This window comes from Electrophorus electricus, chromosome 10 (assembly GCF_013358815.1).
Source record: "Electrophorus electricus isolate fEleEle1 chromosome 10, fEleEle1.pri, whole genome shotgun sequence".
Taxonomy (NCBI): domain Eukaryota; kingdom Metazoa; phylum Chordata; class Actinopteri; order Gymnotiformes; family Gymnotidae; genus Electrophorus; species Electrophorus electricus.
Window position 1 is genome coordinate 25,502,056 of NC_049544.1, and position 22,500 is coordinate 25,524,555.

The 22,500-nt window shown below is 39.4% G+C and overlaps 1 protein-coding gene across 2 annotated transcripts in view; it reads right to left on the reverse strand.

Annotated features, from left to right (window-relative positions):
* mybpc2b (myosin binding protein Cb) overlaps window positions 1-22,500 on the reverse strand; it is a 38,842-nt gene that overhangs the window by 14,676 nt on the left and 1,666 nt on the right. Inside the window, exons 2-7 of one of the 2 annotated variants that reach the window (XM_035530928.1) lie at window positions 13,659-13,679; window positions 11,801-11,818; window positions 9,339-9,398; window positions 7,765-7,913; window positions 7,386-7,503; window positions 635-683 (exon numbers count right to left, since the gene is read on the reverse strand). In XM_035530928.1, coding sequence (XP_035386821.1) covers window positions 635-683; window positions 7,386-7,503; window positions 7,765-7,913; window positions 9,339-9,398; window positions 11,801-11,818; window positions 13,659-13,679 — 415 coding nt within the window. The remainder of the gene's footprint in view (window positions 1-634; window positions 684-7,385; window positions 7,504-7,764; window positions 7,914-9,338; window positions 9,399-11,800; window positions 11,819-13,658; window positions 13,680-22,500) is intronic. The other variant, XM_035530929.1, reaches the window with a different exon arrangement.

A 22,500-nucleotide genomic window follows, 5' to 3' on the forward strand; every position in this document is an offset into this window, starting at 1 on the left:
TATACACAAACACACAATAAAACACACACACTTATAACTATATAACTGTACTATATAACTATATAATTGTACTATTTAATTATATAGCTATACTATATAACTATATAACTGTACTATATAACTATACTATTTAGCTATATAACTACTATATAACTATATATCTGTACTATATATCTGTTCTATATAACTATGCTATATAACTATACTATTTATCTATATAACTGTACTATATAACTATGTATTCTATAACTACTGTCATTCTTCTAGCTTTGTGGTTCCCATGGTGATGCCGTGCCATGTGCCTTATTATAAACCTTATTATAAACTTGATTACAAACCTTATTACAAACCTTATGTTTTTTTATTATATCATTGTTATTTAACTAAATATTATTTATATAATTTATAGTCTGTGTCCCCATGATCTCTACCTGTGTGTGAAAGAGACAGAGAGGATAGAAATCCATTATAGTTTACTGTAACTAATGTGAGACAAGCCAAGAGATACTGCACCCCTTCAAACAAATGCGCACACACACACACACACACACACACACACACACACACACACACACACACAGGTGCACACACAAACACACACACATGTGCACCACACACAGACACACACACTTACGCTCGTTTAAAGGCAGAAAGAATATCTTGATGTCCTTCTTGTTCAGCAGCTAAAAGAACAAACACAGCTTCAGATTAGTTACTGGAATGTGTGTGTGTGTGTGTGTGTCTGTATGTGTGTATGTGTTTGTATGTCTGGGCATGTGCATCAGTCTGTGTGAAAGGGTGTGTGTGCAGGTATATCTGTACAGGTGTGTGTGTTTGCGCGCGTGTGTGTGTGTATATATATGTGTGTGTTTGCATGCGCATGTGTATGTGTATGTGTGTATGTGTACCCTATGTGTGTGTGCACATGTGAGTGTGAGTGCATGTGTGTCTCAGTGTGTGAGCAGTGGGTGTGTGTATGCCATGCTGTGGTGCTACCATGAATATATTGAATATACCATGAATATATTTCACAGAAAACACAGTAGATTATATTAACACACAGTAACTGCACACTGTACGTAATACGCATTAATATTTATAGATTATATTAACACACAGTAACTGCCCACTGCTTGTAGGCTACCTAATGCCTAGGTTCCAGATCTTGCACGTACGAATACTCACAAGTGCATGAGCAAGCAACAGATCAAATTATTATTATTATTATTATTTTTTTGCAAGTTAATGATATTTCAAAGACCAGCCAACAGGCCTGAAAAACAACACCATTGCCACAAGACGTTATTATTATATATGGTTATATTAAATATAATCCAGAGTTACATGCAGTACAAGTTAGCAAAGCAAACAACACATTCCCTCATTTAGCAGTATCATAATAGCAGTTAATCTTAGGCATAAAGATAGTAATAACAATATGTAACTGCAATACCAAACCATGCTGCTGCAATCCAAAAGTTAGAAGAGACAATAAAATGAAATTATTGCTACCTGTTCCTGCTCTGCAGGAGGATAATGGATCTGTAGCTGTCTTCTGTCATAACGTTATTGCTAGGACTAACGTTAACAGACCTGTTGCTTGTGGTGCTCTTGGTAGAATGTTAGCATAGCATAAGTCTCATTAGCCAAGCACGTCTACATGTTTAGTACCTAGCTAATTCATGTTCATTTAATTAGCTAGCTAGCTATCTAATGTTAAGTTTGTCTTTAACTACATTTAACGTACTTCTTGGACAGCCTTAATTGTTACATTGTGATTATTATGTAGGGAGCAAAGTAAATTCATGACAGATATTATCGTTCTCCATTGGGCCATTCACTCTTCTGAGAATCTGTGGGAAAGCTTCAGTATCTCCTCGAATATTAAGAAAAAGACTGTAGGCTGTATCATTACTTATCACGTCACGGTAGGTATGAGTCCCTGATGGACTGTATCATTACCTACAACGCCACAGTATGTATGAGTCCCTGATGGACTGTATCATTACGTACGACGTCACAGTACGTATGAGTGCCTGATGGACTGTATCATTACCTACGACGTCACAGTAGGTGAGTCCCTGATGGACTGTATCATTACGTACGACGTCACAGTAGGTATGAGTCCTTGATGGACTGTATCATTACGTACGACGTCACAGTAGGTATGAGTCCTTGATGGACTGTATCATTACGTACGACGCCACAGTAGGTATGAGTCCCTGATGGGCTGTATCATTACCTACGACGCCACAGTAGGTATGAGTCCCTGATGGACTGTATCATTACCTACAACGCCACAGTATGTATGAGTCCTTCATGGACTGTATCATTACGTACGACGTCACAGTAGGTGAGTCCCTGATGGACTTTATCATTACGTACGACATCACAGTAGGTATGAGTCCTTGATGGACTGCTAGCTAGCTAACTATATCTAGAGCGGCAGGACAGCCACTATAAAAATCTGCAAAGCACCTAAAATGTTCGATTTTTAACAGTTTGGTTTGTTAAAAATCTCACTCATGTATTTATGATACACGTTACAGGCGGTGTGTGAGTGTGTGTTCTATTTATGATACAGGTAACAGGCGGTGTGTGAGTGTGTGTTCTATTTATGATACACATTACAGGCAGTGTGTGAGTGTGTGTTCTATTTATGATACAGGTAACAGGCGGTGTGTGAGTGTGTGTTCTATTTATGATACACGTTACAGGCGGTGTGTGAGTGTGTGTTCTATTTATGATACAGGTAACAGGCGGTGTATGAGTGTGTGTTCTATTTATGATACAGGTAACAGGCGGTGTGTGAGTGTGTGTTCTATTTATGATACAGGTTACAGGCGGTGTGTGAGTGTGTGTTCTATTTATGATACACGTTACAGGCGGTGTGTGAGTGTGTGTTCTATTTATGATACAGGTAACAGGCGGTGTGTGAGTGTGTGTTCTATTTATGATACAGGTTACAGGCGGTGTGTGAGTGTGTGTTCTATTTATGATACACGTTACAGGCGAGGTGTAAGTGTTCTATTTATGATACAGGTAACAGGCGGTGTGTGAGTGTGTGTTCTATTTATGATACAGGTAACAGGTGGTGTGTGAGTGTGTGTTCTATTTATGATACAGGTAACAGGCGGTGTGTTCTATTTATGATACAGGTAACAGGCGGTGTGTGAGTGTGTGTTCTATTTATGATACAGGTAACAGGCGGTGCGTGAATGTGTGTTCTATTTATGATACAGGTAACAGGCGGTGTGTGAGTGTGTGTTCTATTTATGATACACATTACAGGTGGTGTGTGAGTGTGTGTTCTATTTATGATACAGGTTACAGGCGGTGTGTGAGTGTGTGTTCTATTTATGATACAGGTTACAGGCGGTGTGTGAGTGTGTGTTCTATTTATGATACACGTTACAGGCGGTGTGTGAGTGTGTGTTCTATTTATGATACAGGTAACAGGCGGTGTGTGAGTGTGTGTTCTATTTATGATACAGGTTACAGGCGGTGTGTGAGTGTTCTATTTATGATACAGGTTACAGGCGGTGTGTGAGTGTGTGTTCTATTTATGATACAGGTTACAGGCGGTGTGTGAGTGTTCTATTTATGATACAGGTTACAGGCGGTGTGTGAGTGTGTGTTCTATGTGTGTTCTGTGTGTTCTATTTATGATACAGGTTACAGGCAGTGTGTGAGTGTGTGTTCTATTTATGATACACGGTACAGGCGGTGTGTGAGTGTGTGTTCTATTTATGATACAGGTTACAGGCGGTGTGTGAGTGTGTGTTCTATTTATGATACAGGTTACAGGCGGTGTGTGAGTGTGTGTTCTATTTATGATACAGGTTACAGGCGGTGTGTGAGTGTTCTATTTATGATACAGGTTACAGGCGGTGTGTGAGTGTGTGTTCTATTTATGATACAGGTTACAGGCGGTGTATGAGTGTGTGTTCTATTTATGATACAGGTAACAGGCGGTGTGTGAGTGTGTGTTCTATTTATGATACAGGTTACAGGCGGTGTGTGAGTGTGTGTTCTATTTATGATACAGGTTACAGGCGGTGTGTGAGTGTGTGTTCTATTTATGATACACGTTACAGGCGAGGTGTAAGTGTTCTATTTATGATACAGGTAACAGGCGGTGTGTGAGTGTGTGTTCTATTTATGATACAGGTAACAGGTGGTGTGTGAGTGTGTGTTCTATTTATGATACAGGTAACAGGCGGTGTGTTCTATTTATGATACAGGTAACAGGCGGTGTGTGAGTGTGTGTTCTATTTATGATACAGGTAACAGGCGGTGCGTGAATGTGTGTTCTATTTATGATACAGGTAACAGGCGGTGTGTGAGTGTGTGTTCTATTTATGATACACATTACAGGTGGTGTGTGAGTGTGTGTTCTATTTATGATACAGGTTACAGGCGGTGTGTGAGTGTGTGTTCTATTTATGATACAGGTTACAGGCGGTGTGTGAGTGTGTGTTCTATTTATGATACACGTTACAGGCGGTGTGTGAGTGTGTGTTCTATTTATGATACAGGTAACAGGCGGTGTGTGAGTGTGTGTTCTATTTATGATACAGGTAACAGGCGGTGTGTGAGTGTGTGTTCTATTTATGATACAGGTTACAGGCGGTGTATGAGTGTGTGTTCTATTTATGATACAGGTAACAGGCGGTGTGTGAGTGTGTGTTCTATTTATGATACACGTTACAGGCGGTGTGTGAGTGTGTTCTATTTATGATACAGGTAACAGGCGGTGTGTGAGTGTGTGTTCTATTTATGATACAGGTTACAGGTGGTGTGTGAGTGTGTGTTCTATTTATGATACAGGTAACAGGCGGTGTGTGAGTGTGTGTTCTATTTATGATACAGGTAACAGGCGGTGTGTGAGTGTGTGTTCTATTTATGATACAGGTTACAGGCGGTGTATGAGTGTGTGTTCTATTTATGATACAGGTAACAGGCGGTGTGTGAGTGTGTGTTCTATTTATGATACAGGTTACAGGCGGTGTGTGAGTGTGTGTTCTATTTATGATACACGTTACAGGCGGTGTGTGAGTGTGTGTTCTATTTATGATACAGGTAACAGGCGGTGTGTGAGTGTGTGTTCTATTTATGATACAGGTTACAGGCGGTGTGTGAGTGTGTGTTCTATTTATGATACACGTTACAGGCGAGGTGTAAGTGTTCTATTTATGATACAGGTAACAGGCGGTGTGTGAGTGTGTGTTCTATTTATGATACAGGTAACAGGTGGTGTGTGAGTGTGTGTTCTATTTATGATACAGGTAACAGGCGGTGTGTTCTATTTATGATACAGGTAACAGGCGGTGTGTGAGTGTGTGTTCTATTTATGATACAGGTAACAGGCGGTGCGTGAATGTGTGTTCTATTTATGATACAGGTAACAGGCGGTGTGTGAGTGTGTTCTATTTATGATACACATTACAGGTGGTGTGTGAGTGTGTGTTCTATTTATGATACAGGTTACAGGCGGTGTGTGAGTGTGTGTTCTATTTATGATACAGGTTACAGGCGGTGTGTGAGTGTGTGTTCTATTTATGATACACGTTACAGGCGGTGTGTGAGTGTGTGTTCTATTTATGATACAGGTAACAGGCGGTGTTTGAGTGTGTGTTCTATTTATGATACAGGTTACAGGCGGTGTGTGAGTGTTCTATTTATGATACAGGTTACAGGCGGTGTGTGAGTGTGTGTTCTATTTATGATACAGGTTACAGGCGGTGTGTGAGTGTTCTATTTATGATACAGGTTACAGGCGGTGTGTGAGTGTGTGTTCTATGTGTGTTCTGTGTGTTCTATTTATGATACAGGTTACAGGCAGTGTGTGAGTGTGTGTTCTATTTATGATACACGTTACAGGCGGTGTGTGAGTGTGTGTTCTATTTATGATACAGGTTACAGGCGGTGTGTGAGTGTGTGTTCTATTTATGATACAGGTTACAGGCGGTGTGTGAGTGTTCTATTTATGATACAGGTTACAGGCGGTGTGTGAGTGTGTGTTCTATTTATGATACAGGTTACAGGCGGTGTATGAGTGTGTGTTCTATTTATGATACAGGTAACAGGCGGTGTGTGAGTGTGTGTTCTATTTATGATACAGGTTACAGGCGGTGTGTGAGTGTGTGTTCTATTTATGATACACGTTACAGGCGGTGTGTGAGTGTGTGTTCTATTTATGATACAGGTAACAGGCGGTGTGTGAGTGTGTGTTCTATTTATGATACAGGTTACAGGCGGTGTGTGAGTGTGTGTTCTATTTATGATACACGTTACAGGCGAGGTGTAAGTGTTCTATTTATGATACAGGTAACAGGCGGTGTGTGAGTGTGTGTTCTATTTATGATACAGGTTACAGGCGGTGTGTTCTATTTATGATACAGGTAACAGGCGGTGTGTGAGTGTGTGTTCTATTTATGATACAGGTAACAGGCGGTGCGTGAATGTGTGTTCTATTTATGATACAGGTTACAGGCGGTGTGTGAGTGTGTGTTCTATTTATGATACAGGTAACAGGCGGTGTGTGAGTGTGTGTTCTATTTATGATACAGGTTACAGGCGGTGTGTGAGTGTTCTATTTATGATACAGGTTACAGGCGGTGTGTGAGTGTGTGTTCTATTTATGATACAGGTTACAGGCGGTGTGTGAGTGTTCTATTTATGATACAGGTTACAGGCGGTGTGTGAGTGTGTGTTCTATGTGTGTTCTGTGTGTTCTATTTATGATACAGGTTACAGGCAGTGTGTGAGTGTGTGTTCTATTTATGATACACGTTACAGGCGGTGTGTGAGTGTGTGTTCTATTTATGATACAGGTTACAGGCGGTGTGTGAGTGTGTGTTCTATTTATGATACACGTTACAGGCGGTGTGTGAGTGTGTGTTCTATTTATGATACAGGTTACAGGCGGTGTGTGAGTGTTCTATTTATGATACAGGTTACAGGCGGTGTGTGAGTGTTCTATTTATGATACAGGTAACAGGCGGTGTGTGAATGTGTGTTCTATTTATGATACAGGTAACAGGCGGTGTGTTCTATTTGTCAGCTAGCCAGATCAGTTAAAATGATGACACAAGAAAAACAGACATTTCATTCATTTTTCAGTGCATCAAAGTGCCAGTTAAGTAGAAAGACCCAAGTAATAAAATGAAACAATGAAATGAAATTTACACCCTTGCTGCCAGTGCCATTGATGTGTGATTGTCCTGCACATGTGTCTATGTTTAGGTACCTGTGTGTCTCTGTGTGTGTGAGTGTTCATTTACATGCCTGTGTGTCTTTGTACGTGTGTGTCTCTGTGCATGTGATTGTGTGTTTAGGTGCCTGTGTGTCTGTAAAGGTAAAGTTTTTTTTCTTCTTCTTACTTTCCACTGAGATTTCAAACGTGCAGCTGTCACACTTGTCTTTAGACGAGACCTCACACCGATAACTTCCGGCATCACCTGCCACAACCTTTACGATCTTCAACTCATATGTGTACACCTGACCACACACATGAACACGCACACACCAAACACACACAAACGCACAAACACATATGCACACACACGCAAACATGAATGAAACACACACAGGCAAAAATTATAATTTTTTATTAAATAAATAAAGTACATTAATCTAAAGAGAGCACATTACACAAAACAGGAAGAAATATTCTGTGGTGGAGCTGAATCTTGAGTGTTGGTTTCACAAATCACACACACACACACACACACACACATACACGCACCCTCTGTGCCTCACCTTTGTGTTCCTGTCGTACGTTTCTTTAAGCTGCAAGTGTTTTCCTGCTTTGCTGCCGAGATCCAGCCACTTGCCTTTCATCCACTTCAGAACAGGCTTCTTCGCCATATTAGATGCGTCCACCTTAGCTACAAACACCACATCCTTACCTGTGCACGCGTGCAACACACACACACACACACACACACACACACACACACACACACACACACACACACATGCACACAAATGTTTATCACTTTGCTTAAGTGATGTGTACTGCTCTTTGATGAAGAGCATATTGTGAGTGGAGCATATTTTAATACAGAGTATAGCTATGTTTCTCAGTAATAGAGCTACAGAGTATAGCTACATCAGTACTAGAGATACAGAGCATCTCAGTACTAGAGATACAAAGTGCCTGAGTACTAGAAATACAGAGCATCTCAGTACTAGAGATACAGAGGACCTGAGTACTAAAGATACAGAGTATCTCAGTACTAGAGATACAGAGTATCTCAGTACTAGAGATACAGAGCGTCTCAATACTAGAGATACAGAGCATCTCAGTACTAAATATACAGAGCGTCAGAGTACTAGAGATACACAGCATCTCAGTACTAAAGATACAGAGCGTCTGTGTACTAGAGATACAAAGCATCCCAGTACTAGAGATACAGAGCGTCTGAGTATTAGAGATACAGAGCATCTCAGTACTAGAGATACAACAACTCAGTACTAGAGATACAGAGCATCTCAGTACTAGAGATACAACATCTCAGTACTAGAGATACAGAGCATCTGAGTACTAGAGATACCGAGTGTCTCAGTACTAGAGATACAGAGCATCGCAGTACTAGAGATACAGAGCGTCTAAGTACTAGAGAAACAGAGCATCTCAGTACTAGAGATACAGAGCGTCTCAGTACTAGATATACAGAGCGTCTGAGTATTATACAGAGCATCTCAGTACTAGAGATACAACATCTCAGTACTAGAGATACAGAGCGTCTCAGTATTAGAGATACAGAGAGTCTCTCAGCACTACCTGCAATATCATAATACATTTCAGGCCGTGGTTCCTGTTCTTTCCATCCTGAGTTAATGTTGGTGTGTTTCTGCTGTTTCTATCATGTTTTATGATTTACTCTCAAGCTTTTGATTTAACTTTTGTGTTTTGCACTCACTGATAATAGTTTACTGATCATTGTAGTTCACCAATCATGGTAGTTTACAGATCATGGTAGTTCACTGATTATGGTAGTTCACTGATCATGGTAGTTTACTGGCCACGGTAGTTCACTGATCATGGTAGTTCATTGATCATAGTAATTCACTGATCATGGTAGTTTATTGGCTATGGTAGTTCACTGGCCATGGTAATTTACCGAGCATGGTAGTTTATTGATCATGATATTTTACTGGCCATGGTAGTTCATTGAACATGGTAGTTTTGCACTTGCATGACCAGGGAATAAAGTTTTTTTCCTGTATTGTTTTTGTGTGTGTGTGTGTGTGTGTGTGTGTGTGTGTGTGTGTGTGTGTGTGCGTGTGTGTGTGTGTGCGCGTGTGTGTGTGTGTGTGTGTTGTTATACCTGCTATAGCCACAACAGACTCTGGCTTCTCTAAAAACAGACTGCTCAGCTCTGTCTTTTCTATAAAAAGAAAATAGAAAAGTGAGGGACCACATTCATCACACACACAAAAACACAAACACACCCAAAATACACACACAAACACACCAAAATACACACACACACACACGTAATACACACCACATACGTAATACATACCATATATGTAATACACACTAAATAGGTAATACACACCACATATGTAATACATACCATATATATAATACACACTACATAGGTAATACACACCGCACATGTAATACACACCACATATGTAATACACACTGCATATGTAATACACACCACATATGTAATACACACCGCATACATAATACACACCATATATGTAATACACACCACATACGTAATACACACCACATACATAATACACACCACATACAGAATACATACCATATATGTAATACACACCACATATGCAAAACACACCACATATGTAATACACGCCACATATTGCAGTAATGTACAGATATTAAATATGCACCTGCACCAACAAACACATTTATGGCACAGTATATAATCAGTATATAATCATATATATAATCACAGTATATAATCATATATATAATTATATATATCATAAATATAATAATGTCATGATCAAACATGATCAAATATAATCATGTCCCCCTTAACATGATCAAATTTAATCATGTCCCTCTTAACAAACATGATCAATTATAATCATGTCCCCCTTAACAAACATGATCAAATATAATCATGTCCCCATTAACATGATCAAATATAATCATGTCCCCCTTACCATGCTATTCAGATATCTTAGCGTAAATGACCCTGTATTTGTTGTGTGATTTTTGATCATGTTAAGAGTGACGTGATTATATTTGATCATGTTAAGAGGGATGTGATTATATTTTATCATGTTTGTTAAGGGGGACATGATCAAATATAATCATGTCCCCCTTAACAAACATGATCAAATATAATCATGTCCCCCTTAACAAACATGATCAAATATAATCATGTCCCATTCACAAACATGATCAAATATAATCATGTCCCCCTTAACAAACATGAGCAAATATAATCATGTCCCCCTTAACAAACATGAGCAAATATAATCATGTCCCCCTTAACAAACATGAGCAAATATAATCACATGGTCAAAGATCACCCAACAAATACTGGGTCGTTTACTCTAAGATATCTATATAGCATGGTGATAGTATACATGCTTAAACAAATAGTTCATACAACAGGAAACCCTTGTTTGTATGAGAGGAGAGAAGGTTACATGTTACATGCGCGTGACCAATGTTTTGGAAAACAGGAGATTATTCCTGCACAAAAGGGGAGTTAGAGTTGCTGTTAGCACCCTTTAGATGTGAAGAACCTCATGGGACTGAATTGTAACTCACTCACTCACTCATTCACTCACTCACAAACTTACTCACCCACTCACTCACCTAATCACTCACTCACAAACTTACTCACTCACTCACTCATTCACTCACAGACTTACTCACCTACTCACTAACTCACTCACTCACTCACAAACTTACACACCCACTCACTCACCCAATCACTCACTCATTCACCCACTCACTCGCTCACTCACTCTCTCACTCATTCACTCACTCACAGACTTACTAACCCACTCTCTCACCCTCTCATCCACTCACCCACTTACTCAATCACTCACCCACTCATTCACTCACCCACTCATTCACTCACCCACTCACTCACTCACTCACTCACTCACTCTCGTTTATAATATAATTCACCTTGAGGTGGTGCTGTTAGCTGAAACAGCTGTGGTGCTTCACATCAATGACACTGTGTGTCCTAGTTAAAACAGTCCTTAGGTTAACTACTGTTACTACTGTAGATAAACTTAGGAATGTTTAAACAATTTTGGCTTGATGGTTGAAACACACACAGTAAAACACAAACCATGTATATTTTTCATACACATGTTCAGTAAAATACAGATTGCATGTATATTTTACATACATATAATCAGCAAAACACATTGCATGTATATTCCATATTTATATAACATGTTTAAATCATTGAAATTATCACGTTTCCTCTCCACCATCTGCCTGGGGCTAGACTGAGATGCATTTCTGTCTCTCATGTTGCTGTTATCACACATTCCCTGACAGGTGTCTGATTGGAAGGAAACCTGTCACTTTTACACCAGGCACTGCTAACAGTGATTGGTCCACAATGGAATTCCCTGAAACAATCAGTGAAGAATACAGCAGTCTGTCTCCATCTGCTCCCAGGCAGTGGAGGTACATTAAAGATCAATAACCCTTGTTAACCAAACTCTCCTGTGCAGTCTTTGATCAGACATTAAAAAAATAATAATAATAATTTAATCCCACACAAGGAAATTCTCTCTCTGTCTCTCTCATGCAAATAGTGTGTTATCTCACCATATTCTGGCTCCGGTTCTATTGGAGATTGAATAAGAAGTTAAATGGATTAAATATAAAATTGATAAATGCATTTATACTTATTTTTTATTTTTGGATTTTCAAAGAAACATCTGATTAATTATTATCAATGTAAATCAATTTTTGAACATTACCATTAAACTATTCAGTTTCTATTTAGTGACAATTTAGTGACAATTGCTTTCAAATAGTAACATCACATTTGGTTTTAAAGATACAATTAGAAATATAATACATTTTAATACACTGATTGAGACGCAAGAGGTGTGTGTGTGTGCGTGCGTGCGTGTGTGTGTGTGTGTGTGTGTGTGTATGTGTGTGTACGTGCGTGTACGTGTGTGTGTATGTGTGTGTGTGCTGTTTGGTGTGTGTTTGTGTACACAACAAGGGTTGAGGATATGAAGATATAATGCCATTTGCTAATCTTTGCAAATCATTACCATATTAACATATCATTAATAGCTCACGTCACTGTATGGGTCTGAGCTGCACTCGCAGAACACGGCCCAGGCACACGTTTGAACACGGCCCAGGCACACTAAAAACACTGACCAGCAGGACAGGCACGCCGCCTGACACACACGCGCGTACACACACACACACACACACATACACAGTACATGCCCTGCTCCAATTCACCAGATAACACACAAGCATCTCTACCTTATTTGTCCCACAGATACTCTCCTCCAGAGATAATAAAGCCCACAGTTACCCCGTGCCACCATGTTTGATTTATTGTTTCTTGGTTATTTATTTATTGTTCTTTTTGCTTATAACCATCTCAACACTGTGCTTGTTTTATTGCCTTTATCATGGAGATTAAAGAATCTCCTCGATTGCACCTATCTCTCTCTCTCCAACCACCCTCCTTCTTAAATAGTTTATTTCTGATTAAAATAATGATATTACAGGAATAATACATCAGGATGTATACATGCCTATACCCTCTTCCCTAATACCTGTTCCAGTGCAACTGGAACAGTTGCTGTAGAATCACAATTCTATTATGCTTCTAACTCAGTACAGAATGACTGTATTTCAACAGTCCTATTTTAGTGAAGATAAATCAAAGGACAATTTGAAAAACTTTATATTCAGAATATTGAAATATAAACTTTTCTATACCTCCAAACAAAAATCCAGAAAATGGATTGTTGTAGGAGCAACCAACAGCACCCCAATCCATGCCTTCCTAACCTCTACATGTAACCCTGCCTTTGTAATCTCTACATGTAACCCTGACTTCCTAATGTCTACACATAAACATGCCTTCTTAATACTAACATTTAATCCTGCTTCCTCATCCATAACCCTGCCTCTTGAAACCTAATCTTAACCCAACCTCCTGAACCCTAATACTAACCCTGGCTCTCTAATCCTAATTCTGTCCCCCTAACCCCTACACCTAATCTTGCCTACCTAACTAACCTTAACCATTCCACCTACCCCAAACCCTAAACAAACCTTATCTCTCCATGAAATAGTTCTTCTCATAATTAAACAAATCCCCTATTTTAAACTTAGTCCCCAAACCCATCTAGTAAATAATCTAATATATATAATTTCAATATAACTTCCAACCCTAACCAAAAATAACTCTGAGCCTTAATGACGGCTCTGTAACCCCTGAACCTCTTAGGCTAATTGTCAGTATAGTTTGAGGACTTGCTGGACCACTCACACATACTGTATTAGCATTATCCACAGAACACAAACTCACACACGCATACGCACGCGCGTGCACACACACATACACACACACACACACACACACACACACACACACACACACACACACACACACACACACACAAATAGACACACACAGGCTTACCTTCCGGTTGTGCTTCTGGGGCTGAAATAGAGAACCAATAATGACAATAATATTATAATTATAATTATACAATAACAATAACAATAATCAAGTGTTTAGTAATATTATAAATAGAATGTTTCTATCCCTGTAGGCCAGGTGAAATGAAGACTGAAAATAAAGAATCACACATTTAGCTAAAGGTAAAGAAGTTTAGCTAAAGGTAAATATATAAAGAATCACACATTGAGGTAAAGCTAAAGAAGTTCCCTGCTACTGAAATGTTTTTGAGGTTACAGTGCTGTGATTCTGTTAATACTGGACATATGAAAGACAACAATTTTTGGTCACGAGAAGTAGACGTGTTTCATGTATCAGACGTGTTTCACGTATCAGACGTATTCTAAATGACTCTTGAAAATGTGCCTCATGATTCCATGGACAGTAGCCATCTAGCCAAATTACTTCTCCGTTGCCCTTAATGGACAATATCTTGCGGGATGGGTCTCAGACACATGCACACCATCGGGACAAGAATAGGACCGCTAGAAAATTGGTCTAGACATTAATCGCTTATTTTTTAATTAATTTTGATCTTTTATTTGTTATTATTGTGGGGACTTTTGTCAGCCAGAGGAGGTTAGGCGCCCCTTTGAGTCTTGGTTCCTCTCCAGGTTTCTTCCTCGTGCTCTAGGGAGCTTTTCCTTGCCACTGTCACCCTTGGCTTGCTGACTGGGGGCTTGGACTTGGATATTTGCAAAGCTGCTTTGTGACAATATCTGTTGTAAAAAGTGCTATATAAATAAATTGATATTTTATTTGAAAGTGTGTTTAAGCTAAAAAGTGTGTTTAAGATAAAAACTGTGTTTATCCTAAACAGAATGATGGAATCTTTGCACATTTTCAGCTGTCTGTACTTTAAGGAGTGAAAACAAAAATGAAAATTACCAGAAATTATTTACTAAACATAAAACTATAAGTTATGATTTTACAAATAATGAACTGGTTTCTGGAGGCTTGTCTGCATAGATGACCATTGGAGTGCGGCAGCTACTGCAGCTCTGCTATAGACCGGAACACTACGCATGAGGCATTTTCTTAATCATTTTGAACTTTTACAAATAGCATAATTTTGGTGCCTATTTAGGTTCAACAGACACCTTAATGGTGTCCCCTTTGGGTGAAGGTTAAATATAGTTGCATTCTGTCTGATTCAGTGGGTAACTGACCCTCACGCACCCTAATTCCTTAACCTGACACCAGATCACCATCAGAGAGAAAGTGACAGAGAGTGAGAGCGTAACCTAACCCAGCAGGAGGAGAGAGTGACCTTAAGGTTGGAATCTTTTCCTCTCCATAGTGGTAACTGGGGCAGGGCAGCAGAGGGCAAAAAGAACTCATCTATCAGCAAATCTCCAGCCGCTGTCATACACCAGTCTCTGTCAGTTTCCCTTTTAATGGGTTGTTTAGAAGCCTTTATCTGACTTTACCTAATTCTATCTAATCTTACTCATTTATCATTTAATGGGTTTAACCCAAAATATACATAATCCTACCTAACGAGTTTAACCCTAATCCTTTAATTCGAACCATTTATCTGAGTTTACCCCTAACTCTTTATCTGTGTTTACCCCTAACCCTTTAACTGAGTTTACCCATAACCTAACCCTAATTAAATGCCCCTGATGTGGTTAGGGTTGGGAGGTCTTAATTCTGGGTCTTTAGTTTGGTTGGGTGAGACCTGGATTTTGAGTTCTTTAGATGAGTTCAGGAGAAGTACAATGAAACTGGGTAGCAATCTTTATAATACACTCACAGAGTGGTTAAACAGAAAAGAGTTAAAGCATGTAGTAAAAATTACACACACACACACACACACACACACACACACACACACACACACACACACACACACACACACACATACATATTCATGAATGAACAATCATAGTGCAATTAGGAATGTTTAAAGATTTTATAAAATCTGTTTCTAAAATATAACTGTAAATACTGTTGTGCAAACAAGCACCCAGGTCTCAAACTGCCAGCCTCAGTGTTTGGCAGTGTTCAGTTCTCACATGGCCCTGGGCTAGAAGCTCTTCTTAAGTCTGTTTTTTAGTGAGGTGATGGATGTAAAGTCGAAGAACAGCAGGTCAAACAGATGATGTCAGGTTGGGATATGTCTTCAGTATTTTGGCTGTTTGCTGTGGTGATAACTGGTTTTGGGGATGTTAGATGTGTTTCGGGGAGCTTATTCTGAGTAATATTTGGTTTCGGGGGGGGGGTGCTGTTATGATCATCCTTATGTGATCTGACTGACTACATGGTGTCATGCATGTTTTATCATGAAAAATATTAACTTAAAGACAAATTACACACACACACAGGTGCAGACTGCACATTCCCAGGTTCGTGCCCTTTCACCCCATTGCTTATAAATGGTAACGTGTTCACACACACACACACACGCGCACACACACACACACACACACACATACATACACACACGGTAATGTGTTCCAGTGCATTTTCCCTTGTGCCTGTTTAAATAAAGTTTCCTCTTTCTTTGTTATTTTCTCTCTCTCTCTCTCTCTCTCTCTCTCTCTCTCTCTCTCTCTCTCTCTCTCTCTCTCTCTCTCTCTCTCTCTCTCTCACATACACACACAAAATATTTTTTCTGGATTAACATGTAAGATACAATGCTTCAAATACTTGTTTATATTATGCACTTTTAACTTCTGCCCACAGTAAGTTACACCTTAAGGACACAAATAACAGCGTCTTCTCCAATTATACAGGCTGCCCATTATAGCTGCTACTGAATCGTACCAAGTCCGACCACTTACATGCATTCTGTGGCTGTGCCTGAGACAAGCAGCAGAGTTCTGTTACCATTTCCATAATCGACTTTCCTACATTTATGGCAGCAGTTATGACAGGTGAGGTTTCTTTTCAATACAGCGCTTCAACGTACACACACACACACTCACTCACACACACACACACACACAAACCCATATTCCACTCAGATATTTTAGATGCAAATCTGTCACTTATTCTTGGTAATCACATACTAATCACTGCAAATCTCTCTCCCAGCAGCAGCAAGAAAGTGCTCACCCTGGCGCTAATGACGTGCCATTCCAGGGGAAGTTCTCTGCTTGCTTATGTGCTGTGTATTAGCTTAAGTCCTCTCACTCTATTAGTGAGTTGCTTCTCACTGTATAAGGAAGAGTCTGATTGGGTTCCTCTCACTCCCTGGTGTATAAGTGTATGCAGGGCTGTATTCAGAGGCAGACCCTATTGGGGGTGGTGAGCTCACATAAGCTCCTGATCTCAGCGTGACTCCATACCAGAGTTCTGCCCTTTACAGCAACACACACACACACACACACACACACACACACACACACACACACACACACAAATTTGTCGGTTTTCTTTTATCATCTCTGGAGAGGCGTAAGAAAATATTTCCAGTGTTGCTATGTTAGGCACTTTGCTGTAATAGACACTTCAGTACAGTATTATTCCAGTCGTATTTTACCTGAATATTTACCTGAATGGGAATAAAAAATAAAATGGAATAAGGGTTTCTCACTGGACCAAATGGAGTTATTACAGTGTAATGCCAGTGTTATTCCAGTGTAATGCTTTGAACACAACACTGTAAACACAAACTATTTTCTGTTTGTGCAAACTCAGCAGAACACAAACATTTGTTAACATATAGTTCACATTTAGATTGACTCCACTATGGTGCTGCACTATTTAATGAGCTTCACCTAATTAAGAATAGGCCAATTATGTCCATATCAGCAACAGAAATGAGAGAATATTACTGCCATCTGCTCCTATTGAGCTCCACACTGAACAGTCTTAGATATTACAGTTAATGTCTTAGCTATGTTGTTTAAAGCTCTTAATGACTTAATGACAGCCCAGTTTATCTTGACAATTTCTTGAAGCTTTACAGCCCATCCTGTGCAGAAGGCCTCTGGAAAGCCCTATGAGGAGGTTAGGAAATATTTCTTACAAAGCTCATCCAGATTCTAAGTTTGTTTAAAATGGCTTGATATAAATCGCTTGATATAAAATGTTACGGTTGTTATTGTAAAATGTAAATTTTTAAACCTCTCTAAGTAAAGCACTTACATTGGGAGTTATATTGGAAATGATATTGAGATATTTGGGAACTATATTGAAAAGTGCTTTATAAATAAAGTGGCCAGGCTCTGAAAGTAATGTTATAGCCACCTGAGTTATAATACAGTACATATAAATCCTCCCATCCATCACTCCTGAACTACACAACACTAAGAAATGTCTGTAAGTTTATTTGAGTTTCATCATGTCATCATGCCCCAGTCTGCTTTAGTGGTTGTCATAAACCTGATAGACGTGCGTTTTGACAGACATGAGTTCTGATAGACTCTCTCCAAGGCAACCCTGAGCAGCGATGCGTCTCTGCAAGCCCCTACCAGACAACTGTCCATAAACACAGCACCACTGTGAGCTTCACACAGGACCCAGCACACTCACTACAGACAAGAAACCAGAACATGGTGATCCCTTCACAGGGGTCATCAGGTGGGTGCCTCCCTTCATCTGTGTTTACTGAATAAAGCCCATGACACCTCCCGAAGGCTTAACAGTGAGATCTGCCATCCCAGGCAGGGTTAAGATCACTTTTCAATCAGCCACATACAAAACCTCTTTAGACATTTATCCACACTGGCCTCCCTGGTGATTGAGGCTGTACCCAGCTCCACTGACAGCATTAATGTGTGCTTAGTGCCACCAGTTCCATATGGATGTTATACACCAACAGTCCACACTGAATTAACCTCCCTGTATTTAAATCAATTGGTAACATTTTACTGAAGACTGTGGTTTAGAAGGCTACATGCCACCCTTCATAACTGACTGAAATCTACAGAAACATTTATAAATGCTTATTCCAACAAGCATAAGTTGTCATAAAACTACTTTTGTCAACGTAATGTCAAGATGACTTAACAAATTTCTCAATTGACACAGATGTTTGGTGACATTAGGATGTGTGACACTTTGTGGGCTGAAATGAGTCATGTGAATTCCTTTGTTAATATCCTTTATCAATATATGTCAGGCTGCTACTAATTTGTTAGTGAAAACAAAGATTTCTAGAGCATAACAGTATAACATGATGTTCCACAGGGTTCTGTTTTAGGTCCCTTCATGTTAATTTATATACAGCCACTTTCTGTGATTATAGGGCAATATTAGTAACATCTCTATATTATTAATCTGTGATTCCATGATACATGATTCTGAATCAGTAGTTTCAGCATTTCTTTCAGTTTAGAAAAGAGCCCAGGACATATCACCCCTGTTTAAGAGCAAAGAGTATCCCACCCCTGCTTAAGATCTCAGAGTATCTCACCCCTGTTTAACAGCTCAGAGTATCTCACCCCTGTTTAAGAGCCCAGAGTATCTCACCTCTGTTTAACAGCTCAGAGTATATCACCCCTGTTTAAGAGCCCAGAGTATATCACCCCTGTTTAAGAGCAAAGAGTATCTCACCCCTGTTTAAGAGCCCAGAGTATCTCACCCCTGTTTAAGAGCCCAGAGTATCTCACCGCTGTTTAACAGCTCAGAGTATATCACCCCTGTTTAAGAGCAAAGAGTATCTCACCCCTGTTTAAGAGCCCAGAGTATCTCACCCCTGTTTAACTGAGGTCTACACTGACTTCAAACATTTTTTTTTGATATCTAAAGAACATAGAGGCACTGACACTGCAACATTTTCTTTAGGATGAATAAAGTCTGTCTGTCTGTCTGTCTGTCTGTCTGTCTGCCTGCCTGTCTTCCTGTCTATCTATCTATCTATCTATCTATCTATCTATCTATCTATCTATCTATCTATCTATCTATCTATCTATCTATCTATCTATCTATTAAGTTAGAATAAAAAATAAATAATAAATGTAGACTTTTTTAGAGTTGTCTATGTAAAGTACTTTGAGGTTTTCTAGTCAAAGTAGAATGTACTATATAAGTCACAAATAATAATTCAATATTATTGTTATTATTGATGTTATTATTATTATTATTATTATTATTATAAAATAGAATGCAGATGGCAGAGATGCACTGAGTGTATTTTCAGGCTGCAGTCCATAAGATCACCCTAGAGCAGGATGACATCATCATAAAGCCACTATTCTCAGACCTCCATCTGCATCCAGAGTCACCTGATAAGCGAGGAACATCTGCAGAAACACTCAGATGCATGTGTGAGTGTGGGTGGGGGGAGTGTGGGTGGATATGTGTGTGTGAGTGTGAGTGTGTGTGTGTGTGTGTGTGTGTGTGTGTGTGTGTGTGTGTGGGTGGGTGTGTGTGTGTGTGTGTGTGTGTGTCTGTGAAGCACTGGGTTTATTCTGATATGTTGATGAGAGGATACACTGCTGCAGAAGTGTGGGCATCCTGGCATTTTTATGCTAGATATGGTCATGGAAATGGGACTGGAGGTTGAACTGTGTGGATGAGCAAACAAAGACAGATGGAACAGAGAAGAGTGATATTTCACTGCCATTGTATCTGCTCATCAGGAGGAGAAGAATGTCACCACTAGCAGATATTTCCCTTTAGCGAAGACGTCTCTGCCTGTTCACTCTGTAATGCTCCAGTCCATTCCTTTTTATTACTTTTTCTCATCTTTATTTATTACAAGTTCATCCTCCATAGTCTCTCTCTCTCTCTCTCTCTCTCTCTCTCTCTCTCTCTCTCTCTCTCTCTCTCTCCTGCTCTTTTTCTCTGTCTTTGGCTGTCTTCTCTACTCTCTCTGTCATTAATATATACTTGTGTAATAGCCTTTCATGGGAGTGACGGGGGGAGCAGATCATTTCTGTGTGAGGAGAAAGGCCAGAGGTCACTGGGGGGGTGTATTTATAATCCTGGAGGGGCAATAAGAATCATACATCCTTACACATACACACCCACACACACACACACACACCCACACACACACACACACACACACACACACGATCAGACACCTAAACTCTAACATACCCCACTAGGCCTTCAGACATCTAACCCACATCTCCTGAAACGTTGCCCTAAGTAAAGACTTTTTGACTACAGTGACACAGAGACGCCTCATCTTCACAGAGTGAAGATAACAGGAGCTGTTCTGTAAACCCGGGGCTGGGGATCAGAAATAAGGAAAATTATAATAAAAACTTTTAAAGTTCCTCCAGGCTGCCTCCAGCAGTGTGGCTCCTGAACTTTATGTGACTGTAAACATTTCTTCCCAGAGGCCTGCTGAGTGGTATTATCTTAGCGCATCAGTGATAACACCCTGATTTGCATTAAAACAACTCAGGCCAGGTATCCAGATATGCTAATGAACATAGTATTTATTTTATTTTTCTCTGCCTGACTGGGCCATAGTGTAGCTTAATTAATGTGGTGGTTTACACTGACTAAACCTGGAGATGAACTGAGCTTAATAAGGTGAACTGCAGCAATAAACTCATCAACCCTGCTCACTGTTTGCAGATCAGTGAGCAGATGCAATTTGAAATGTTCTTGTATTTTATTGACAAGGGCATTGGGTGGTTTTACCTTTTAAAAAATTACCTTTACTTCTGTTTTTCCTTACATTTTTAGCTCCTTTTAGCCAAAGTTCCTACTATTTTAATTTGACTCAGATGGAAATATTACTATTGCTGCACACTGGGTCTAGCTGCTTTGCTCGGCCCTCTTGTGGAGCTGCAAGATGATTGGTTGATTTGAATGAATGTGAGCAATGATTGGTTCTCCCCAAACATCCAGTGCCCAAGCAATGTTTAACTCATATATTCATATATAATGTTTATAAATTATGTTTGTGTGTAAATAGAATTTTATTCTGTATGTAACAAAACAATACATTGTCACCTTTACAATTTCCCTTTAAAAGAATTCTTATTTCTACATTTTTTCAGTATATGATCATTTGAATACTGCTGAATTATAGCATTAGCAAATTTGAAAATGCATTAAACAAATTTCAGAATAGGCTACCATCCATAAGAGAACCACAGCCCAAACCCATGTGGAAAGTTTAGAGCTCAACCTTTAAAAGGTCTGAACTCTCGTATTCTACTACTATTGGGTCATTAAAACATTCTAGTACTGCACTTGTTGCTCATGTTGTAATTATTTTGAGGTATCAGCATTGACTCCTGTATCTAACAGTGTCCTAGTTCAATGGTATCTTAGACTCTAGTCTATAGTGTGTAAGGTCTGTAGAGTGTACAGTATCTAGTATGTACAGTGTCTAGTATGTGTAGTCTCTAGTATATACAGTATCTAGTATATATAGTATCTAGTCTCTAGTATGTACTTTCAACTATATATATATATATATATATATAGTATTTATAGTCCAGTATGTATAGTCTGTAGTATATATAGTCTCTATCATATATAGTCCCTAGTTTGTAATCTGTAGCATGTACTGTCTCTAGTATGTGTAAGGGTTCTGTGTGAGTTTAGATCTCTGTGGCATTATTACGGGTTCGGTGTGGTCTTAGATCTCTGAGTCAGGATTAAGGGTTCAGTGTGGGTTTAGATCTCTGTGCCAGAATTAAGGGTTTGGTGTGGCCTTGGATCTCTGTGCCAGGATTAAGGGTTTGGTATGGTCTTAAATCTCTGTGCCAGGATTAAGGGTTTGGTGTAGTCTTACATTTCTGTGCCAGGATTAAGGGTTTGGTGTGGTCTTAGATCTCTGAGTCAGGATTTAAAGGTTTTGGTGTAGTCTTATATTTCTATGCCAGGATTAAGGTTTTGGTGTGGTTTTAGTTCTCTGAGTCAGGATTTAAGGGTTTGGTGT